The sequence below is a fragment of the Cyprinodon tularosa genome, unplaced genomic scaffold, assembly GCF_016077235.1.
Source record: "Cyprinodon tularosa strain WSP-4 unplaced genomic scaffold, ASM1607723v1 ctg323, whole genome shotgun sequence".
Classification (NCBI taxonomy): domain Eukaryota; kingdom Metazoa; phylum Chordata; class Actinopteri; order Cyprinodontiformes; family Cyprinodontidae; genus Cyprinodon; species Cyprinodon tularosa.
This window is the reverse complement of record NW_024039034.1, coordinates 1,130,997-1,146,846: the sequence shown is the minus strand read 5'-3', so window position 1 is coordinate 1,146,846 and position 15,850 is coordinate 1,130,997. Positions and strand designations below refer to the sequence as shown.

Sequence of the window (15,850 nt, the reverse complement as noted above, 5' to 3'; positions counted from 1 at the left end):
TACTGAACAAACTTGGCCGCCTGGCAACAACTCACGCCTTAATAGATTCTATTAACTATGGATATCTGCATGAGTTTCCCAAATTTGCGGAATTTCACACAAATATCTAAAAGAGTGGTGTCCAAATTTTGTCCAAAGGGCTGCTATCTGTTATGTTGAAATGCATTTCAAGAAAAAAAACAGCAACAGTGGTTTTTCAAAGCTAAGCTGAGCCAAAGGGAACAAGTAACTAGCAGCTTCCTCTAAATATAGTGGACTGAAAGTTATTAGTACCCCCCAAAAAGGTACTCAAGTAAAGATACTCAATAAAAGTACAGTAATCAAGTAAATGTACTTTGTTTTTTTCCCACCACTGGTCTTGGAGAAGTAATATAATTAAGTAGACTTCGTTATAAATATATAACTAAAATATTATGAGTTTTTAAAAAAAAAATTGGATCCAAATATAAAAGAAAAAACACCTTTAAATAAAATTAATCTGCACAATTTTTTTTTAAACTAATGAACAACTAATCTTTGCACTATTAACTTACGGTGTTTTTTCCTCAGATATTACTAGATATTTGAATGAACCCAATTCAAATGCCATCACACCCATAACCTAGCACTTGCTTGATTTCTACCTTAGTTTACTTGTCATTAGGCTGTTCTTAAACATCTCCAAAATTTGCCTTCTTAAGTCTTTAATGTGTATCAATTCCGCTATGTAATCGCATCTCTAAAATTACTCTGTTTAATATTTTTAAACTGATTTTTTTACCATATAAAACAAAAGAACAATACAATTCCCCAAAAAAGGCTTTAATATGAAGTAGTTGTTTATTTTCCAGACATTTAATAGTAAATGAAAACAGACCAGAGAGACAAAACACACAAATGAATGTGGATGTTATGGTATCAAGTGGCAAATAATCAACTAAGTTCAAACTGGTATTGTGTGGTGACAGTCACAGCTATTGTCAGACATGTATGTTAATTATGTACTGCAAATATTTCATATTAAACTGTCTTGAATAACACAGTCTGTTCATGACAGTTGCTCATTAAATACTTCTTTACAAAGTGCAAAGGTTTTCCATCAGGTTCACAAACTGACAGCAAAATAAGGATTCTGTGCATCAGAATAGGCACTACCGACAGGCAAGAATCTGTTTTTATAGGCTTCCTTGTTCTTAAAACAGACATAAAAATGCAATTTGTTTTGATGTTACCATACCAGTGTCTTCACAGCCAGCTGGATTTGTCTTGTTCAAATTTCTGTGGATCAATGAAAGGCTTGTCGATGGATTTGATCATCAGTTCGCCACAGTATGCACACTCCGACGCAACAATGTCATCGATGTCGGATACTATCTGCTCACGACTCGTTGCCCCCATGCCCTTTCCCAGACTGGCTGTGTCCCCCTCCTCCTTGGGTGCAGGGCGGTTGCGGGATTTAGTAGAAGGTGTTGTAGCAGCCAGCTTTTTCTGGAGCTCTTCTAGGCGATTCTGCTTGAAGGCCGACAAGTGAGGGGTCACTTCCTTCATGGAAGAAAAACAATATAATCACAATGAGAAAATCTATCGAGCCATGGCTGCTTAAGAATTGTAATTTACTAAAATTACTACAGAAATATTTGAGTTTGGCTCATAAAGCCTTTTTGCTACAGGATTATTATATCTTGGAAGTTTTGAAAAGCTCTCTACCTGAAACAGGCAGTCGTTATGGAACATGTGACCACACAGAAACAAATAGAAGGGCCTGTTGAGTAACGGGAAGTCACATGCCGCACACTTTTCTTGGGAATCCACAACACCATACTTATTCCTCATTTCCTGGATGTCTTCCCTGATTCGTTTAGCACTCTCTGTTGCCTCCTCCATTTCCTGCTTTAGCTCCTCAATGTGCTTGTTGTACTCCTCCAGGGAACTGCAGATTGCCTCCTGAAATAAAGAAAATATATTCAATTATGTGATTTATTTTTTTGTTTGTAAAGACCATAAACAGGATGCCTGAATACACTCTGCTCTGTTTGCAAGTCTCACCCTAAACAGGCTGGCAGTTTTTCTAAATAGCTTTCTTGTTCACAGTATATAAAGGAAGTATTACAGGCTTTGAATTTTGTTACTATATGAATATACTTTTTTTCACTCTTTGCAATGATATAAGCATTAAAAAACAGATCCTGTTTAGTTGTATTACACGTCTGTTTTCCAGTCTTAACAATAATGTTACTAGGAACCTGAAACTAATGGCTGCTTTAGGGCTCGCAAACAGCAGCGGAAACACAAACCCTTAAAGCCACACCTCAGACTTAGTGACCTAAAGAGTTGACACATTTGAGGTATTTTAAATGGTTCCTCAAGCCAACATACAGTGCTTGATACTATCAAGTGGTGCTACCCTCTTGAAATACTGTGAGAAGATGCACCGTCGTTGGCCAGGTCATGTGACCTGGAAGAACGTATCGCTTTATGGCCGCAGGCTGTTATATAGTCATGGAGCTAAGGCTTTTGCTCTACTATTTTCCCGCCTGCTCAACTACTGGTCATGAGTGAGGAAAGGAAAAAGTTTAAAACTCCTAAGGAGATTAAAAAGAGAAAACGTGAAAGGGATTGTGCCTAAGGAAAAAAACAAGAGTATATCTTGGAAAATAATTATGCTGCGTTCACACCGGGGGCAGCAAAAGCAGCAAAATCGCGTCTGCTGCTTCATTTTTGCTGCTTGTACCAGTAAGTTCTGACGCGCGGCTGAAGCAACTTTGCTGCTCTGGCTGCGCGGTCCAAAAGTGGCTCTGACGCGCGTTGGGCGGAGCTTCAATATCCTTTCTCTGCCTTGCAGCTATATTTGCTGTGATCAGTGGGAATAAAGTAGTTTTAATATGTTTTTAAGTGAGAAAATACACCTGAAAACTTAATCAGTGCAGTCAGTTCATCCAGATTACAATCCTGCCTCCCAATATTATTTCTGTCGGAGCCGCTCAGACCCCCACATACCGGCGGTGCGCCGACAGAAGGAATCCATTCATCAGCAGCCTCTGGCGGGTCGCCTCCTCGCGGTTTACCGCGGCGGCTGGTAGGTGTTTTTCATCTAAATAATCCGATCTGCAGGCACCACAATAATAAAAAAGAACATATTCTGCCGGCAGATGTATATATTTTAAGTTAATTATGCGTTAATAAACTGTTTAAGAGGAGTAATCAGAGCGGTCTGTGTCATCAGCGCTGTGTCTCTCTCCCAGCCAGCTCCCAGATCAGCTTCTCTGATTGGTTGACGCGGCGCGTCGAGCAGCAAAAATTCAATTTTTCCATCTCGAGCAGCAACGCGTTTGCGGCACGTCACGCGCGTCAGATGCCAAAACGCGCCCGACGCGCTGCTTCAGCTGCTCAGACGCGCTGCGCTTGCTGCTCGAAACGCGCCGCGGGACCTTTTGCTGCGCCTTGACGCGCGTCAACCATTGACTTTGCATGTAAACTCGCTGCTTCTGTCGCGCCAGCTGCCCCCGGTGTGAACGCAGTATTAGTTTGTCGGCGCAGGCTGAAAAAAAGAAGCCAGATGTAAAACTGATTCTCTTTTCTCAACGTCATTTTTAGACTGGTAGGTAAACACTTTGCTCCTAGAATGCACTCATATATTTCTGTTATTATTTTCCATGTTTAGTAGAAACAAAATACGGGCAGTTAAGGGTCTAGTGCCCCTTGTGGCCAAAAGTTACACGGCGTGCCTTCAAATGCCTGGATGCTCGAGTCAAATGGCTGTTTATGAGTAAGAAAACTAAGTTTTCTTTAGACACTGGAAATACATTAAAATGTATTAAGACCAAAAAAACAATAATCACATTAATCGTGTTGATTAATATGAAGTTGAGTTAAGTAGGGGATATTTACCCAAATGTAGTCATATAACACTTATGAAATATAGCAAGTTATTTTACACATTACGTGTTTGTTTAAAAAAACTAAACATTTATTCAGCTTCAAATAAAAAAAATATACACCTAGCGTTTATCCTGATATCCAGAAGTGGTAAAAAATTATTGTGTGTCGTCGCTACATGTTCACAGCTAATATTTGACCAAAATTGGAAATTTAAACTGTGGAGAATATTATACGTATCGTATAAGCGTTTCCGTAGCTATAACTAAGAGCCTAAGAATAGCAAGGCTATCGCTAGCATCAGTAAGGCCGTCCACTAATGCATCCATTAACTTAGCACAGAAATCAGAGCACTACTTCTGTCTTATGCCTCTTTGCATCAAAATTTTTTTTTTAACACCACATTTCGATTTTTTCTCTTTTGTTTGCCCTTTCTCTGCTTTTACACATTGCTGACTCGCTCCCCTTCATTGCCTTTTTATGGCTTCCTCGTTTACACATTGTGCAATACTGTATCTCTAGTCACCTGGTCTCAAGGTAAATATAGAGAGAGCTCTGTGTTTACAATCAAATATGCAGCAAAAACCAAGTAAAAAATACTTAAGCAAACGCAATCATTTAATGGGAGAACATTTGTAAGCTGGTGTAAAAATATGTAGTCATAGTGCTTAACTAGGCCCCTTTAAATGTGTGTTTTTAATGAAGTAATTGACAGAAACTCAACGTAAGCAAATGGCTTTTCTAAAGCTACTCAGATCAATATTGAGGTTCAAACCTCCATTCATAAAATTGTGAATTAATCCAACTAGTTATGGCAAACAGAAAAGAAACGACAACAAAAGGAGCAACAACCCATGATGCAAACCTTAAAGTGGTCAATGGTGACAAAATCTGGAAAGAAAGGCAGAATGTCTTCAATCTTGAGCAGGTTGCAGCTGGACAGACAGTTCATGGCTTTCTTCACATCCTTCTCCTCCTGCACCACATGCCTGGCGATCTTCAGCCAAAGCTTTTTCCTCATCTCCTCGTCATCCTCAGGCAGATCTGCACAGGACTTGGCCAAATCTACGTCCACCTAGGAAGAAGAGAAACCCTTTCTAAAAAACTAATTTTAAAAGCACGTGAAGAAACAGCACATGCTGAACTAGAGAGTACTTACTTGTAAAGCTAGATCCACTGCCTCCTCGTGCAGCTCCATGATTCTATAAACCAACACGCAGGCCTGAAGGAAGCCATGCTCAGCACACAGCCTGAGGGCATACTTTAGATCATAGTAGATCTCTTTGGGGTGAGTACCTGCCTGTTTTAGATACTGCAACAGAGAGTCGGGCTTGTACTTTGCGTAAAGGGACAGCAGATAGTTATGAATGGCCTCCTCAGTCACGTTTAGCTCATAAACACAGAACTCCATGTAGCGGATGGTCTCGTTGATCTGCTGGGCGCTGCCCATCTGGCTGTAGTTCATCAGGGCAGGGATGAGCTTCTTTGGGTCCAGCCTATTGCCCATCTGAATCCATGCGTCCACCACGTCCTTGGGAATGTGCTGCATGAGGACAGGCGAGAATTTGTAGAAGAGCTTTTCGTCGCAGTGCTTGGCGAGCACATCTAGGGCTGCGCTGAAGTTGTCGTGCTGACAGTGGTGGGATATGACTCTCTCGTAGTCCTGCATGACGACTGAGAAGTAAACCATGTCGTCCACGTTGCCGTGGCTGGCCAGCAGGTCGTAAATGGTGCTGCGGTTGTTGAACAGGCATTCTCTGTGCTTCGCGCTGCTTAAAAACTGCCGGAACTCTTCTCGGGTTTCCTGGAAGATGAGGATGTTGCCGTCGCTCTCCAGCTGCCCCAGGCGGTTCAGATAGAGTTCTGTTAGCCATGTCACCAGCAAGGTAATCTGCGTTCTCTCAGTCTGTTTAAGATTGTTCAGCTTCTTCAGTAAGAATTCCTTCAGTGCCTCTTCTTGCTTGGCTTCGATGAACTTGAGCGCTATCTCTTCAAAGTAGTTCTGTGTCATTGCATAGCACTTGGCGCTTTCCAGGTATCTCTTATTCTGGAAGCAGTACTCAGCCTCCTTAGCTAGCACCATATCCATGCACTCTGGCCGGTCGCGGCAGTACTCCTTGGCCAGATCAAACTTGTTCATGCTCATGTACATCTGCCAGACATCCCTGGCCTCGCGTTGGATGTGGTATCGGAAAACTGCCCGCTCTGTGTAGATCCACACCAATCCTCCAATGGGATCTTTGATCATCCTCTTTAGGGGGCCAAATTTATCTGGAAACACATCCTCGTACACCACTGCTCCATTCAGGGTGCAGATTGCTTTTATTCTGTCATGAAGCAGCAGCAAGAAGTGGAACTGTGTTAGCACGATGGAAATGGGTTTGTTCTGGATAATGTCGACATCTGGCGTGTACTCCCACACCTGATTATGCCAATAAAAACATATGAGCAAAAGATTTGTTGAAAAGAAATGCGAGAATGAGTGAAGTTAATCTTACCTGGACATCACTCAGCAGGGAATCAGGCCTAACGTAGTCCAGCTGACCGTACAGAACACCATTACCCATCATCCAGGCAAACGCTTTAGGGAAGTTCCTAAGTTTTGCTGTGTAGAATGTAATCTCGCTGTATCCCATGTTGGCTGGGAACTCCTGGAAACTGGGCAGCAGGTCCTGGTTCTGATTGAAAATGGTGCTGAAGCCTTGCTGCTCCGACCCTTCGGCCACCTTACCCACAAACTGGAACAGACGCTTGCGGGTGGTGGCGATGATGAAGTATTTGTTTTCTGGGCTTCGCTCAATCTCCAAGCAGCAGACTGGTGCAGGCCTGCCATCCTCCTCCAGGGAATGGACCTAATGCAACAAAAATAATCTACGATTCAGTCACAGATTTATTTATTTTTTGTGTAGAACAAAAACAGAAACTTGAACCAAGCCGGACCTGTCTGAAGTACTGATCTGGGTTGGTGTTAAACAGGCTGCCCTCATTTGCAGAAATCTCTGCCTCAAAAATAACCCCTTGGCTGGTGCCGACCAGGATGGGCCCTGTGCTGGTCTCGTTGCCAAGCAGCTTGTTCCAGCCCACACTCTCGATGAGGTGGCCTCTCCATCGGGACAGACTGCGCACCTTCTGGGTGTTTCTGTTGAGGTACAGGCATTCGTTGGTGCTCAGGCTGATCAGCAGATGGGAGCCTGTGGAGGGAAAACACAGCTTCTAATAACCAGAGAACTGTCTGATTATTTAAACATATTAAGGTAAGAAGTTTCAGGGATGTAAATAAATGGTATAAATTACAGACACTTTAAAGATGTGCTTTACAATAATTTAAAAACTTTATAGTTAGATATACTGAGCAGCAAGAAGCAGCATGGGATATGACATAATGTTGGTGTTGTGTAATGTAAATCCCTTTATTGTCCCACAATAATACATAACAATAATCATTTCCATTATTGCTTTCATTAAAAGCAGCCAAATGGTCACAGATGATCTATCCAGGGACAGGTCAACACATTATTTCTATCTTTACAAGATGACTTTATAGACAAAGATGCATCTCGCTAACGAGGAAAAATATGCTGCAGTTTCTTAAAGTTTTAGTTCAAGACTTAGCAGTTTTAATACATAAATATGATTGGATCTAAACTGTTTCAGTGCTCCCGAAGGAGCTTCTGAGATCTTTACAGATTAACTGTACAAATGTCCAGTTTAATGAATCAGTTGCACAAAAATTTTATTAAGTAATCAGAATAATAGGAGAATATAAATGCATAACTTATTTTGTAAAATTTGCAAATCCTGTATTCTGCTTGTCCACATCAAAATAATGCTTTACACTGAGAGGATCTACCACACAATGTCTATCTGGGTGAAGTTTGTGGTTTAAAAGAAGAAATTTTGAAATTGTTTACAGGCACTGAGTACTTTAGTAAGGTACTTGAAGAAAGCAGAAACAAGCTGTCAGATGATAACTTTTATCTAATTCTTCTATAGATTTCTACAGCATCTTACCTGTCGGGTCCAAGAACAGCTTGTGCACTTTGCTATCATCTTTCCTCCCTAATTCAGTTTGGTTGGGCTGATCTGGTTTTGCCAAGTCAATCCTGGATAAACACAAAAAAGCATTTCAGTCAAAAAACATGATTAATCACAAGAGAAAATATGCGTTTGTTTAATAAATATAGGAGGGATTTTTTGCCTTAACAAAGTATCCTTTCCCAGACTCATACAGAGCTGGTTGTTGCAGACTACCAAGTGATTGATCCTCTCAGGAGGAGTGAAGTCAATCCTCTGCTTGTTGAATATCGGCTTTTCTTCCTCCAGCCTCACATTTACAAAACCTTTGGTGGAAGAAAGGAGCAGCGTTTTAATATCAACGATCTTGGTTGGAGTGGTTAGTTGTTCCTCTTTAGCTAGTGACAGGATGGAGACCTACCTGAATGCGTTAGCCCGATGTTAGCAGAGGTTAGGCGGCTGTGCTGCTGAGAACTTTGCCTGAAGTTCTGGGAGTCCTCATACTCATCAAGAATAGAAGCCATATCAAAATGACCAGAGAGGACTTATTTTACGACCTGCAAATGATTAACCCAGATAGTCCACAGCAGCTGTTAGCTAACAGTTAGCTAGCCCAGATAGTCCACAGCAGCTGTTAGCTAGCTAGCTATAACAGCTTGCACAATTGGATGTTTAATTTACCTTTATTCTCTCTCAAATTGCATCTAAATAGAAAAAAAACCGCACGTTGGGTTGTAAAGTTTCTACGTAGCGCTTAAAGGCCTCGGGTACATAGGTTTTAATACTGAGTGAAAAAATAACATTCATATAGCTTCCGAGTCTGCAAAACTGGGCGAACCGTCAGTCAGGTGATCCCAAAGTCACGTGATCATTGTAGGTGTAATACAATGTTTAATCAGAAGAGGGCGCAATAAGTCTAGAGTAGCATAGTTCGTTTCTGTTCAGGGATAGTGGAAGAGTTTTCTGTTGAATAAATTAAACTAGTGATCAGTTTGAGGACTGGTTTGCAAACACTTGTAGAGATGTGTGCTGGACACAAAATTGGGAGAAATTAAAGAAAAAGAAGAAAGGGAAAAAAAGGAGAATGGGAAATGTTTCGCATTTAGACAAAATAGATTCAGGGCGCCTTTTAAGAGCAATACACACCAGTTTTCTAAATGGATATAGGCTTTAACTTGGCCATTTTAACTAATCCAAGCACTTTGATCTCACTCATTCTATAGTACCTCTGGATGGGTATTTAACGTTGTTTTCCAGAGAAAGGTGAACCTTTATCCCAGTCTCAATGTTTTTGCATCCCTAAAGAGACTTTCTTGCTAGTTCCATTAATCCACCATTAACTCTGATAAGCCTGCATATCTGAAGCCCACCCCCCACAGCATGATACCACCACTACTATGTGTGACCATCACCACAGTCTATTCAAAGGGATGTGTATTAGTTTTTCACCACAGGTTTTCCCCTACATCCAGGATGTAGGGGATGTGAAAAAGTTCATTTCATGTTCATTTTCACTTTGTTCTTCAGCTATACTCAGTTGACTTCAAAGCTTTCCCTTTGTCCTTAAATTTCCCTCCAACCAGTGCTTCTAGGTGATGAATATGCGGTTAATGTTATCTTATAATTTAAGATGGTTTTTATTGTTTATTAGGTGCGTACTGGAAGTATTTGGTTTTGATGGATTTTATTCATCATATTTTCCATACACAAAAAATATATGTCCATTGTATACTGTGTATACTAATGTATATTGTTTTTCAATTGTTGTCTTGAAATATGTTTTGACCATATATGGTTTTAATATTTTTCATGGAATAGCAATTGATGCTTATCATATATTTCAAAATATGTGTTCAAATATTTAGTTATATTTTATCACTTTACTTATATATGTTCTGCCTTGCTACTTTAGACCATCCATCTTCTGTTTGTTCAGGGTCGGGTCACAGGGATAGCAGCTTTAGGGAGGCCCAGACATCCTTCTTCCCAGCCTCTTGGGCCAGCTCCTCCGGGGGAATCCCAAGGCGATCCAAGGCCAGCCAAGAAACATAGTCTCTCCAGAGTATCCTGGGTCTCCCCCTGGACCTCTTCCTGCCAAAATTAAGTATACTTACCAAAATAAAGGATGGTTCAAAATTATTGGGCCAAAAACCAGCTTAAAAGATAAATCTTCCATTGATTGCAAAATAATAGTAATATATATAATACCTAGTGACTGCAACATCAGGGAAAAAAAGATGAAAAACTAGAGAAATACCATGGGTTCAGAGAAGAGCTGGAGAAAACCTGGAAGGTCAGGGCATCAGTGGTACTCGTGGTCATTGGGGCACTCAGGGCAGAGACCCCCCAAACTGGAGGAGTGGTTACAGCAGATCACTGGAAATACCTTAGACATCTCGGTCCAGAAGAGTGCAATTCTAGGAACAGCAAAGATACTGTGCAGAACCCTCAAGCTCCCAGGCCTCTAGAAGACCTGAGCTTGGATGAAAAAGGGGGGGAGACCACCAGCGATGGTCGGAATCGATTAGGGCCACTGAAAAAATAAAAAAAGTTAACTGATTTTTAAATTTTATTAAAGTTTTATATGGGGAAAAAGTCAGAATTCTGAGATTAAAGTCAGAATTTTGAGAAAAAAGTCAGAATTCTGAGATTAAAGTCAGAATTCTGAAATTAAAGTCAAAATTCTGACTTTTCTACTATATTAATTATATATCAATATCTTAATTTGCATTGGTCTTTTGTTGTTCTTGGCATTATATTCCTATACAATACCCTGTAAGTTTAATTGTGAAAAATGTAGAAAAGGTTTCCCTGTTTGGATCTGCAGACTATGAAAATTCACAGTGGGATTATAGTCCGGATTTTGAAATGTGAGTTTTGTTAATTCTCTCCATCTTAAATGACTCTCATCTTCGTGGGAGGGTCCATGCAAATAAAAACCTGTCGGGGCACACCGGCCCCTCCCACACATGTTGCTGAACATCCTGCAGAAGTAGTCGCGTCCCTTCAGTCACAACAGTAATGCGCGACACCCTCACCGTCCTCTGCTCTCCGCAGCGACTCTCTGATTTCTAAGCAGCCAGTAGGCACTGCGAGGGGAAGACTCAGCGTCCCGAACTTTAACGCTCACCTCGACATGCCACCCAACATGGATTACTTTTACCACGAGTCCCGAGTCCCTTCAGCCTGCGGGTTCACCCGGGAGGATGAGCTGGACCCCGATGTGATCAGCTGCATGCTGGTTGGAGACGGAGCTGTGGGGAAGACCAGCATGATCATCAGCTACATCTCCAATGGATACCCGGCCGAGTACCAGCAGACAGGCTTTGATGTTTTCTCAGGTGAGCTTCTTTTTAGGAGCTTATTGTGTTTATTATCATTAACCTCGATTGAACTAATTAAATAATCTGCTAAACAGGTCAGGTCCAAGTGGAAGGATCTCCTGTAAGGATTCAACTTCTGGACACAGCTGGACAGGTAAACAGCAGTGTGACTGTACAACATTTTATACATTTAATCAATTATTTCTTAAGCAACAGTGGCGGTTCTAGACTAAATGTACCAGGGGTCAGCGTGTTTTCATGGGGGCCCAGAAAAGCATGAAATAAAAAACAGGGCAAGAGATTGAATTACATTAAAATTGCTGCATGAAGTGAAATATCTATTCGGTTAGGACTAATTAAAATTCTGTCTTATTAGTTCAATATACACTCATAATTTAGGAATTTTAGATATTTTTGACCTAATTTGAGTTAAAATTAAAGTTTTCTATAAAATCTGAATAGAACTCAAGAAAAACTGACAAATTTAGCTGCAAAAATTAGAAAAATTTGTTTTGAAAAAAAAATTTAGCAGATGAAAACGAGGATACTATCTCAATTTCACTTAAGCTATCACCTTATTGTTTTTAGACAATTAGTAAAACAGAATCTGTGAAGAAATGAAATAGACCCAAAAGAACTATCAGTAACCAATCATAATTAGAATTTCTTTTGAGTATTATGTCTTCAGTACAGGGGCCAGGACATGATCTACAAGGGTACTGGGCCCTGTTGGCCCCAGTCTAGAACCGCCCATGTTAAGCGATATAAATAACTAGTTAAAAAAAATGCAAGAATATAGGCTTTTATTGTGATTTAACCAGAGTCTGAGCTGCTTACAGACCATCAAAACAACAGTTGACCCCAAAGAGGAGCAGAAATGCAGCAATAGTTTAATTTACATCATGTGTTTAAATTATTTGTTATCCTTGTTTTGTTTTTTTGCAGAAGATATGTTTTGGTTAAGGTGGAAAGAAACAAAATAGCCCAAAGGCAAGAGGAGGATTTCCTTTCCTCATGCTTCTATCGCTTTTTCCTTTTTAATGTAATCTTTCAGTCAGAAAGACCTTCATCAGAACATCCCTTTAATATAATTAAAGAAAATGTATTACACTTATAATTAAAAGCTTTTTTTTAAAGTTATTGCACCACTTAATCTAACAGGGATCAAGGAGGAACTGTTGGTTTCTTGGATAAACATCTGACCACTATCAATAGAAAATATGTTGATAAAAAGAACTATTTTGTCTCTGAACTCTGATTCAGAAACATACATAAAGTGGGATGTATAGGCAGAGGAAAGGTTTTAGTCTCTCAACCTCTAGCAGCCAAACTTTGGCCGAAAGACCTATTTTTTAAGGCTAAAAGTTAAGAAAACTTTAGGTTACAGTTTCAGTTCAGCCTTTTTCCCTAATCCTTAGGTAGAAAGAAAATATTAAATTATACTTAAAGATATCGAGTGACACAAAGATTTATTTCATGATCAATTTTTTCAGCCAGTACCTCTAATTCTTTTAAGAGAAGTTTATTTCATATTCCATCTTTCCATCTGTTGTAATCACCTAAGCTGCAGAGGTAATGGGAGAATATCTATATGTATATTGGGTGCAATGCACAAGCATATTCTGATGTTTTTAAACATGCAGACAGTGTTATAGCATATGTCATTGAAAGTGAATATGATTCAAGTTACATTTACTTTCTAGTCTAAGTAATAATATTGGTTTAAAGCAATATTGTTTTAGGTTTAAAAAGTATGAATATTTTTCTTAGTCTGTGTTAGTATTTTAAGGTGTGATATATGAAAGCAGGAACTGTTAATCCACATTATGACTAAGTGAAAAAAAAAAGTTTCTGCATGACTGTTAATCTTTTCTGCACACATCCAGTGAGTCAGTGAGAGCAGCCAGTTTCTCCGTTGTGTTTGGACGTCTTGAATGAAACTTAAACTATTGTTTATCTTTTTTTTTTTCAAACAGGAAGAGTTTGATGAACTCAGAGCTTTGTCCTACGCCCACGCTGACGTCTTTCTCCTGTGCTTCAGCATGGTCAATCCCGACTCCTTCCACAACATCACCAAGAAGTGGATACCGGAGATCCGGGCCCACAACGCCACCTCGCCTATCATCCTCGTTGGTACACAGCTGGACCGCCTCTTGGATGTGAACGTCCTCATCAACCTGGATAAATGCAAGGTCAAGCCCGTACTGAGTTCTAGGGCCCGGAGCATGGCGAACAAGATCAGGGCCACAGACTACATAGAATGCTCGTCACTGACGCAGAAGAACTTGAAGGAGGCGTTTGATACGGCCATTTTCGCTGCCATAAAGAACAAAACCCGCAAGGGGAAGAAAAGGAGGTTTTCAGAGAGACGCACCAAGGCTTTCTCAAGGTGCAGCTGGAAGAAGTTCTTCTGCTTCGTTTGAACTGTTTCTCATTCATTTTTAAAGATTTTTTTTATTTATTTAGATGGCATACGTCACCTTTCTATTCACCTGTGAGATCTATGCCATCACTTCTTATCAGAAAATGTGATTTATCAGTGCCAAATACGGGGAGATGAACAGCTCTAGAAGCTAAAACCAAGAGGACATAGGGACATCCCTGGCCTGTGATTGATTTCACGCTATTCCAGACTGTTGCATATTTACATTTATAAAAGTTTGCACATGCTGCTTTTGTGTATCCACCAACTTGTGTGGCACGTGAGAGAAAAGTACATTTAGTTGAGGCTTTGTGGGACGGAGCTGCAGAGAGAACCACCAGGCCAGTATGTAAAAAAAGCAAAACAGGGGATTTGCATGATGTGCTTTACCACTGGCTGCAAAAAGAAAGTGTTTGGACTGTGTGTCCTGGCAGATGGGCGTTGTTTTCTCACTTTTCTTACAGCAGCGACTAACTTATATGCAGCCGCTGCAATTAGGTTCTGCATTGTTACCTGCTTGTAAAAGGTTCCCAGGCTGGTTTGGCCGGGCTGTTTTGATTTCTTTCTGAAAGCTGACGGGCATTTTGATTTAGCTCCAATTTTTTATGTTGCAAAACAGGAGCTTTGTTTTTTATATTGGAAAAAGAAACTCAATACTCCTGCCCTAATCTTTTAGCCAAGACGAGATGTTTTAAGTTTCAGGAGAGCAGAAACCTTTGCCGTTCTGTCTCAGTAATCTGCATCTGTAAAAGCAAAGCACTGCAGGGGTCTCTTGAGTCCTGCAGAAATCCTCCCTCTTTGTTTATTTGTTAAGTACGCTCCTGACCTGTGAAGCCCAGTGAGTACAGGCAGAAAAGAAGCTCAAAAGCCTAAATCCAAATGTGACTTTTAGAGAACATGCCTTTTAAAACAGCCTTTTGGAAAGTTTTGCACTCCAGTGTTATAATATGTGGTACATATGAATTTGTATATATAATTATGGGCTTTACTTCTTGTAGAAGTGTGCTTGAAGTTTCTGTTTTTTTTAAACAGATATGAGGCCACATTTATTGACATCCCTTGGTAAAAGTGTGTAACACCTTTAAATGAATTATCCTTGTCCTGCATGTTGCATAAAATCGAACACACAATAGTTTTTTGCTCAGTTCCCTTATTGCGGGTCAAGTTATTGTTTGTCACAGTTCCAGCAGTTTGACAGTTTTTAATTAACATCCTAACTGTTGATATAGGCAGGTGTAAACTTGTATTTTATTTTTTTTCTGCAGCCATTTCCTGATTTAGGAAGGTCAATATACTTTCTCTGAATGGTATCTTCTTCTCTCTTTGCCATTTTGAAGTACGGTTAAGATAAATCTCTAGCTGACATTGAATTTGAAATCCCAAATTTTTTAATTAGTCACTTCATTCTTTGAGCAGTAAATATGTTTAAAAAAAACATACCTAATTTATAATTAAAGGAAATAAAAGTGGTGACTGGTGATTTTGTAAAAAAAATTAAAATTCCCTGCTAAAAAAAACTCCAAAAACATTAAGTTATCACTATAATTTTTTTTGGCTGTTGTCCCAACATTTCTTCTCTTAAGTCGTCCTTGTTGTTTTTATTAAATGGTTTATTGTGCCTTTAAATTCAGAAATTATTAAATTAACAGACTCTTCATGGCAGAGAGGAGATACCAGTTTGTGAGAAAAATAGTGTGAGAATATGCAACTGCAATAAACAAAATAAATGTATTTTTTAGGGTTTTTATACATCTTTATCGAGGGGTGTTCTGATTATGTGGTGCACTTTATGTTAGATTTTAAAAGCAAAAATGATTATTTGTTTCCTTTTTTTTACATCCCTGTCATCTCAGTCCTTCTGTTCCCTTCTTTAAATGCAGAGTGGGGTGATTGAAACAATAAACAAAGAGCTTTTTACACTGAATCTCTGTGCTATTGGTGTTGTCGATTCGTTCAACAGCAATACTTAGGTAGATATTATCACATTTGATAGAAAGACAGTTGAAAATACATGAGTTTCTTTTCTCTATAGGTTTTATGAAACTTTATAGTTACCTTAATCCCTTTAGTTTTGCCTTTTTAACCCATATTTCCTAAAGGCAGAGTAAGCTTATAAGATGAGATGAGCTATACTTCCACCTTTAAATGTAGATAACATTTTGACCACCTTTATGTCCAGTTTAAAGAGAACAGAGACTGTTTTTTTTTTTTGGGTTATCACTTTGAACAATTTTCT

General features: G+C 39.6%; 2 protein-coding genes across 2 annotated transcripts; one reads left to right on the top strand and one right to left on the bottom strand.

The window, feature by feature from the left end:
- Positions 1-785: 785 nt before the first annotated feature.
- On the bottom strand, positions 786-8,747 carry vps18 (VPS18 core subunit of CORVET and HOPS complexes). The gene is made up of 10 exons (XM_038293243.1): positions 8,551-8,747; positions 8,291-8,426; positions 8,054-8,195; positions 7,867-7,958; positions 6,796-7,046; positions 6,354-6,707; positions 5,015-6,277; positions 4,721-4,930; positions 1,687-1,923; positions 786-1,521 (listed from the first exon to the last, which is right to left on the bottom strand). The coding sequence occupies exons 2-10, from the start codon at positions 8,391-8,393 to the stop codon at positions 1,225-1,227; spliced, it is 2,949 nt and encodes a 982-aa protein (XP_038149171.1). The 5' UTR covers positions 8,394-8,426; positions 8,551-8,747; the 3' UTR covers positions 786-1,224.
- A 2,119-nt stretch (positions 8,748-10,866) lies between these two features.
- rhov (ras homolog family member V) lies at positions 10,867-15,538 on the top strand. Its single transcript, XM_038293244.1, has 3 exons — positions 10,867-11,210; positions 11,288-11,346; positions 13,169-15,538. Exons 1-3 carry the CDS (start codon positions 11,006-11,008, stop codon positions 13,613-13,615), a joined length of 711 nt encoding a protein of 236 aa, XP_038149172.1. The 5' UTR covers positions 10,867-11,005; the 3' UTR covers positions 13,616-15,538.
- Positions 15,539-15,850: the final 312 nt, after the last annotated feature.

Excerpts from the sequence above, each read along its gene's own strand:
- vps18 (XM_038293243.1), bottom strand. The coding sequence starts at position 8,393 with ATGGCTTCTATTCTTGATGAGTATGAGGACTCCCAGAACTTCAGGCAA. Across the intron at positions 6,708-6,795 it reads CAGATCAGTACTTCAGACAG|GTCCATTCCCTGGAGGAGGA; the intron begins GTCCGGCTTGGT and ends TTGTTGCATTAG. Across the intron at positions 1,522-1,686 it reads ATAACGACTGCCTGTTTCAG|GAAGTGACCCCTCACTTGTC; the intron begins GTAGAGAGCTTT and ends TCTTCCATGAAG.
- rhov (XM_038293244.1), top strand. The coding sequence starts at position 11,006 with ATGCCACCCAACATGGATTACTTTTACCACGAGTCCCGAGTCCCTTCA. Across the intron at positions 11,211-11,287 it reads AGGCTTTGATGTTTTCTCAG|GTCAGGTCCAAGTGGAAGGA; the intron begins GTGAGCTTCTTT and ends TCTGCTAAACAG. Across the intron at positions 11,347-13,168 it reads TTCTGGACACAGCTGGACAG|GAAGAGTTTGATGAACTCAG; the intron begins GTAAACAGCAGT and ends TTTTTCAAACAG.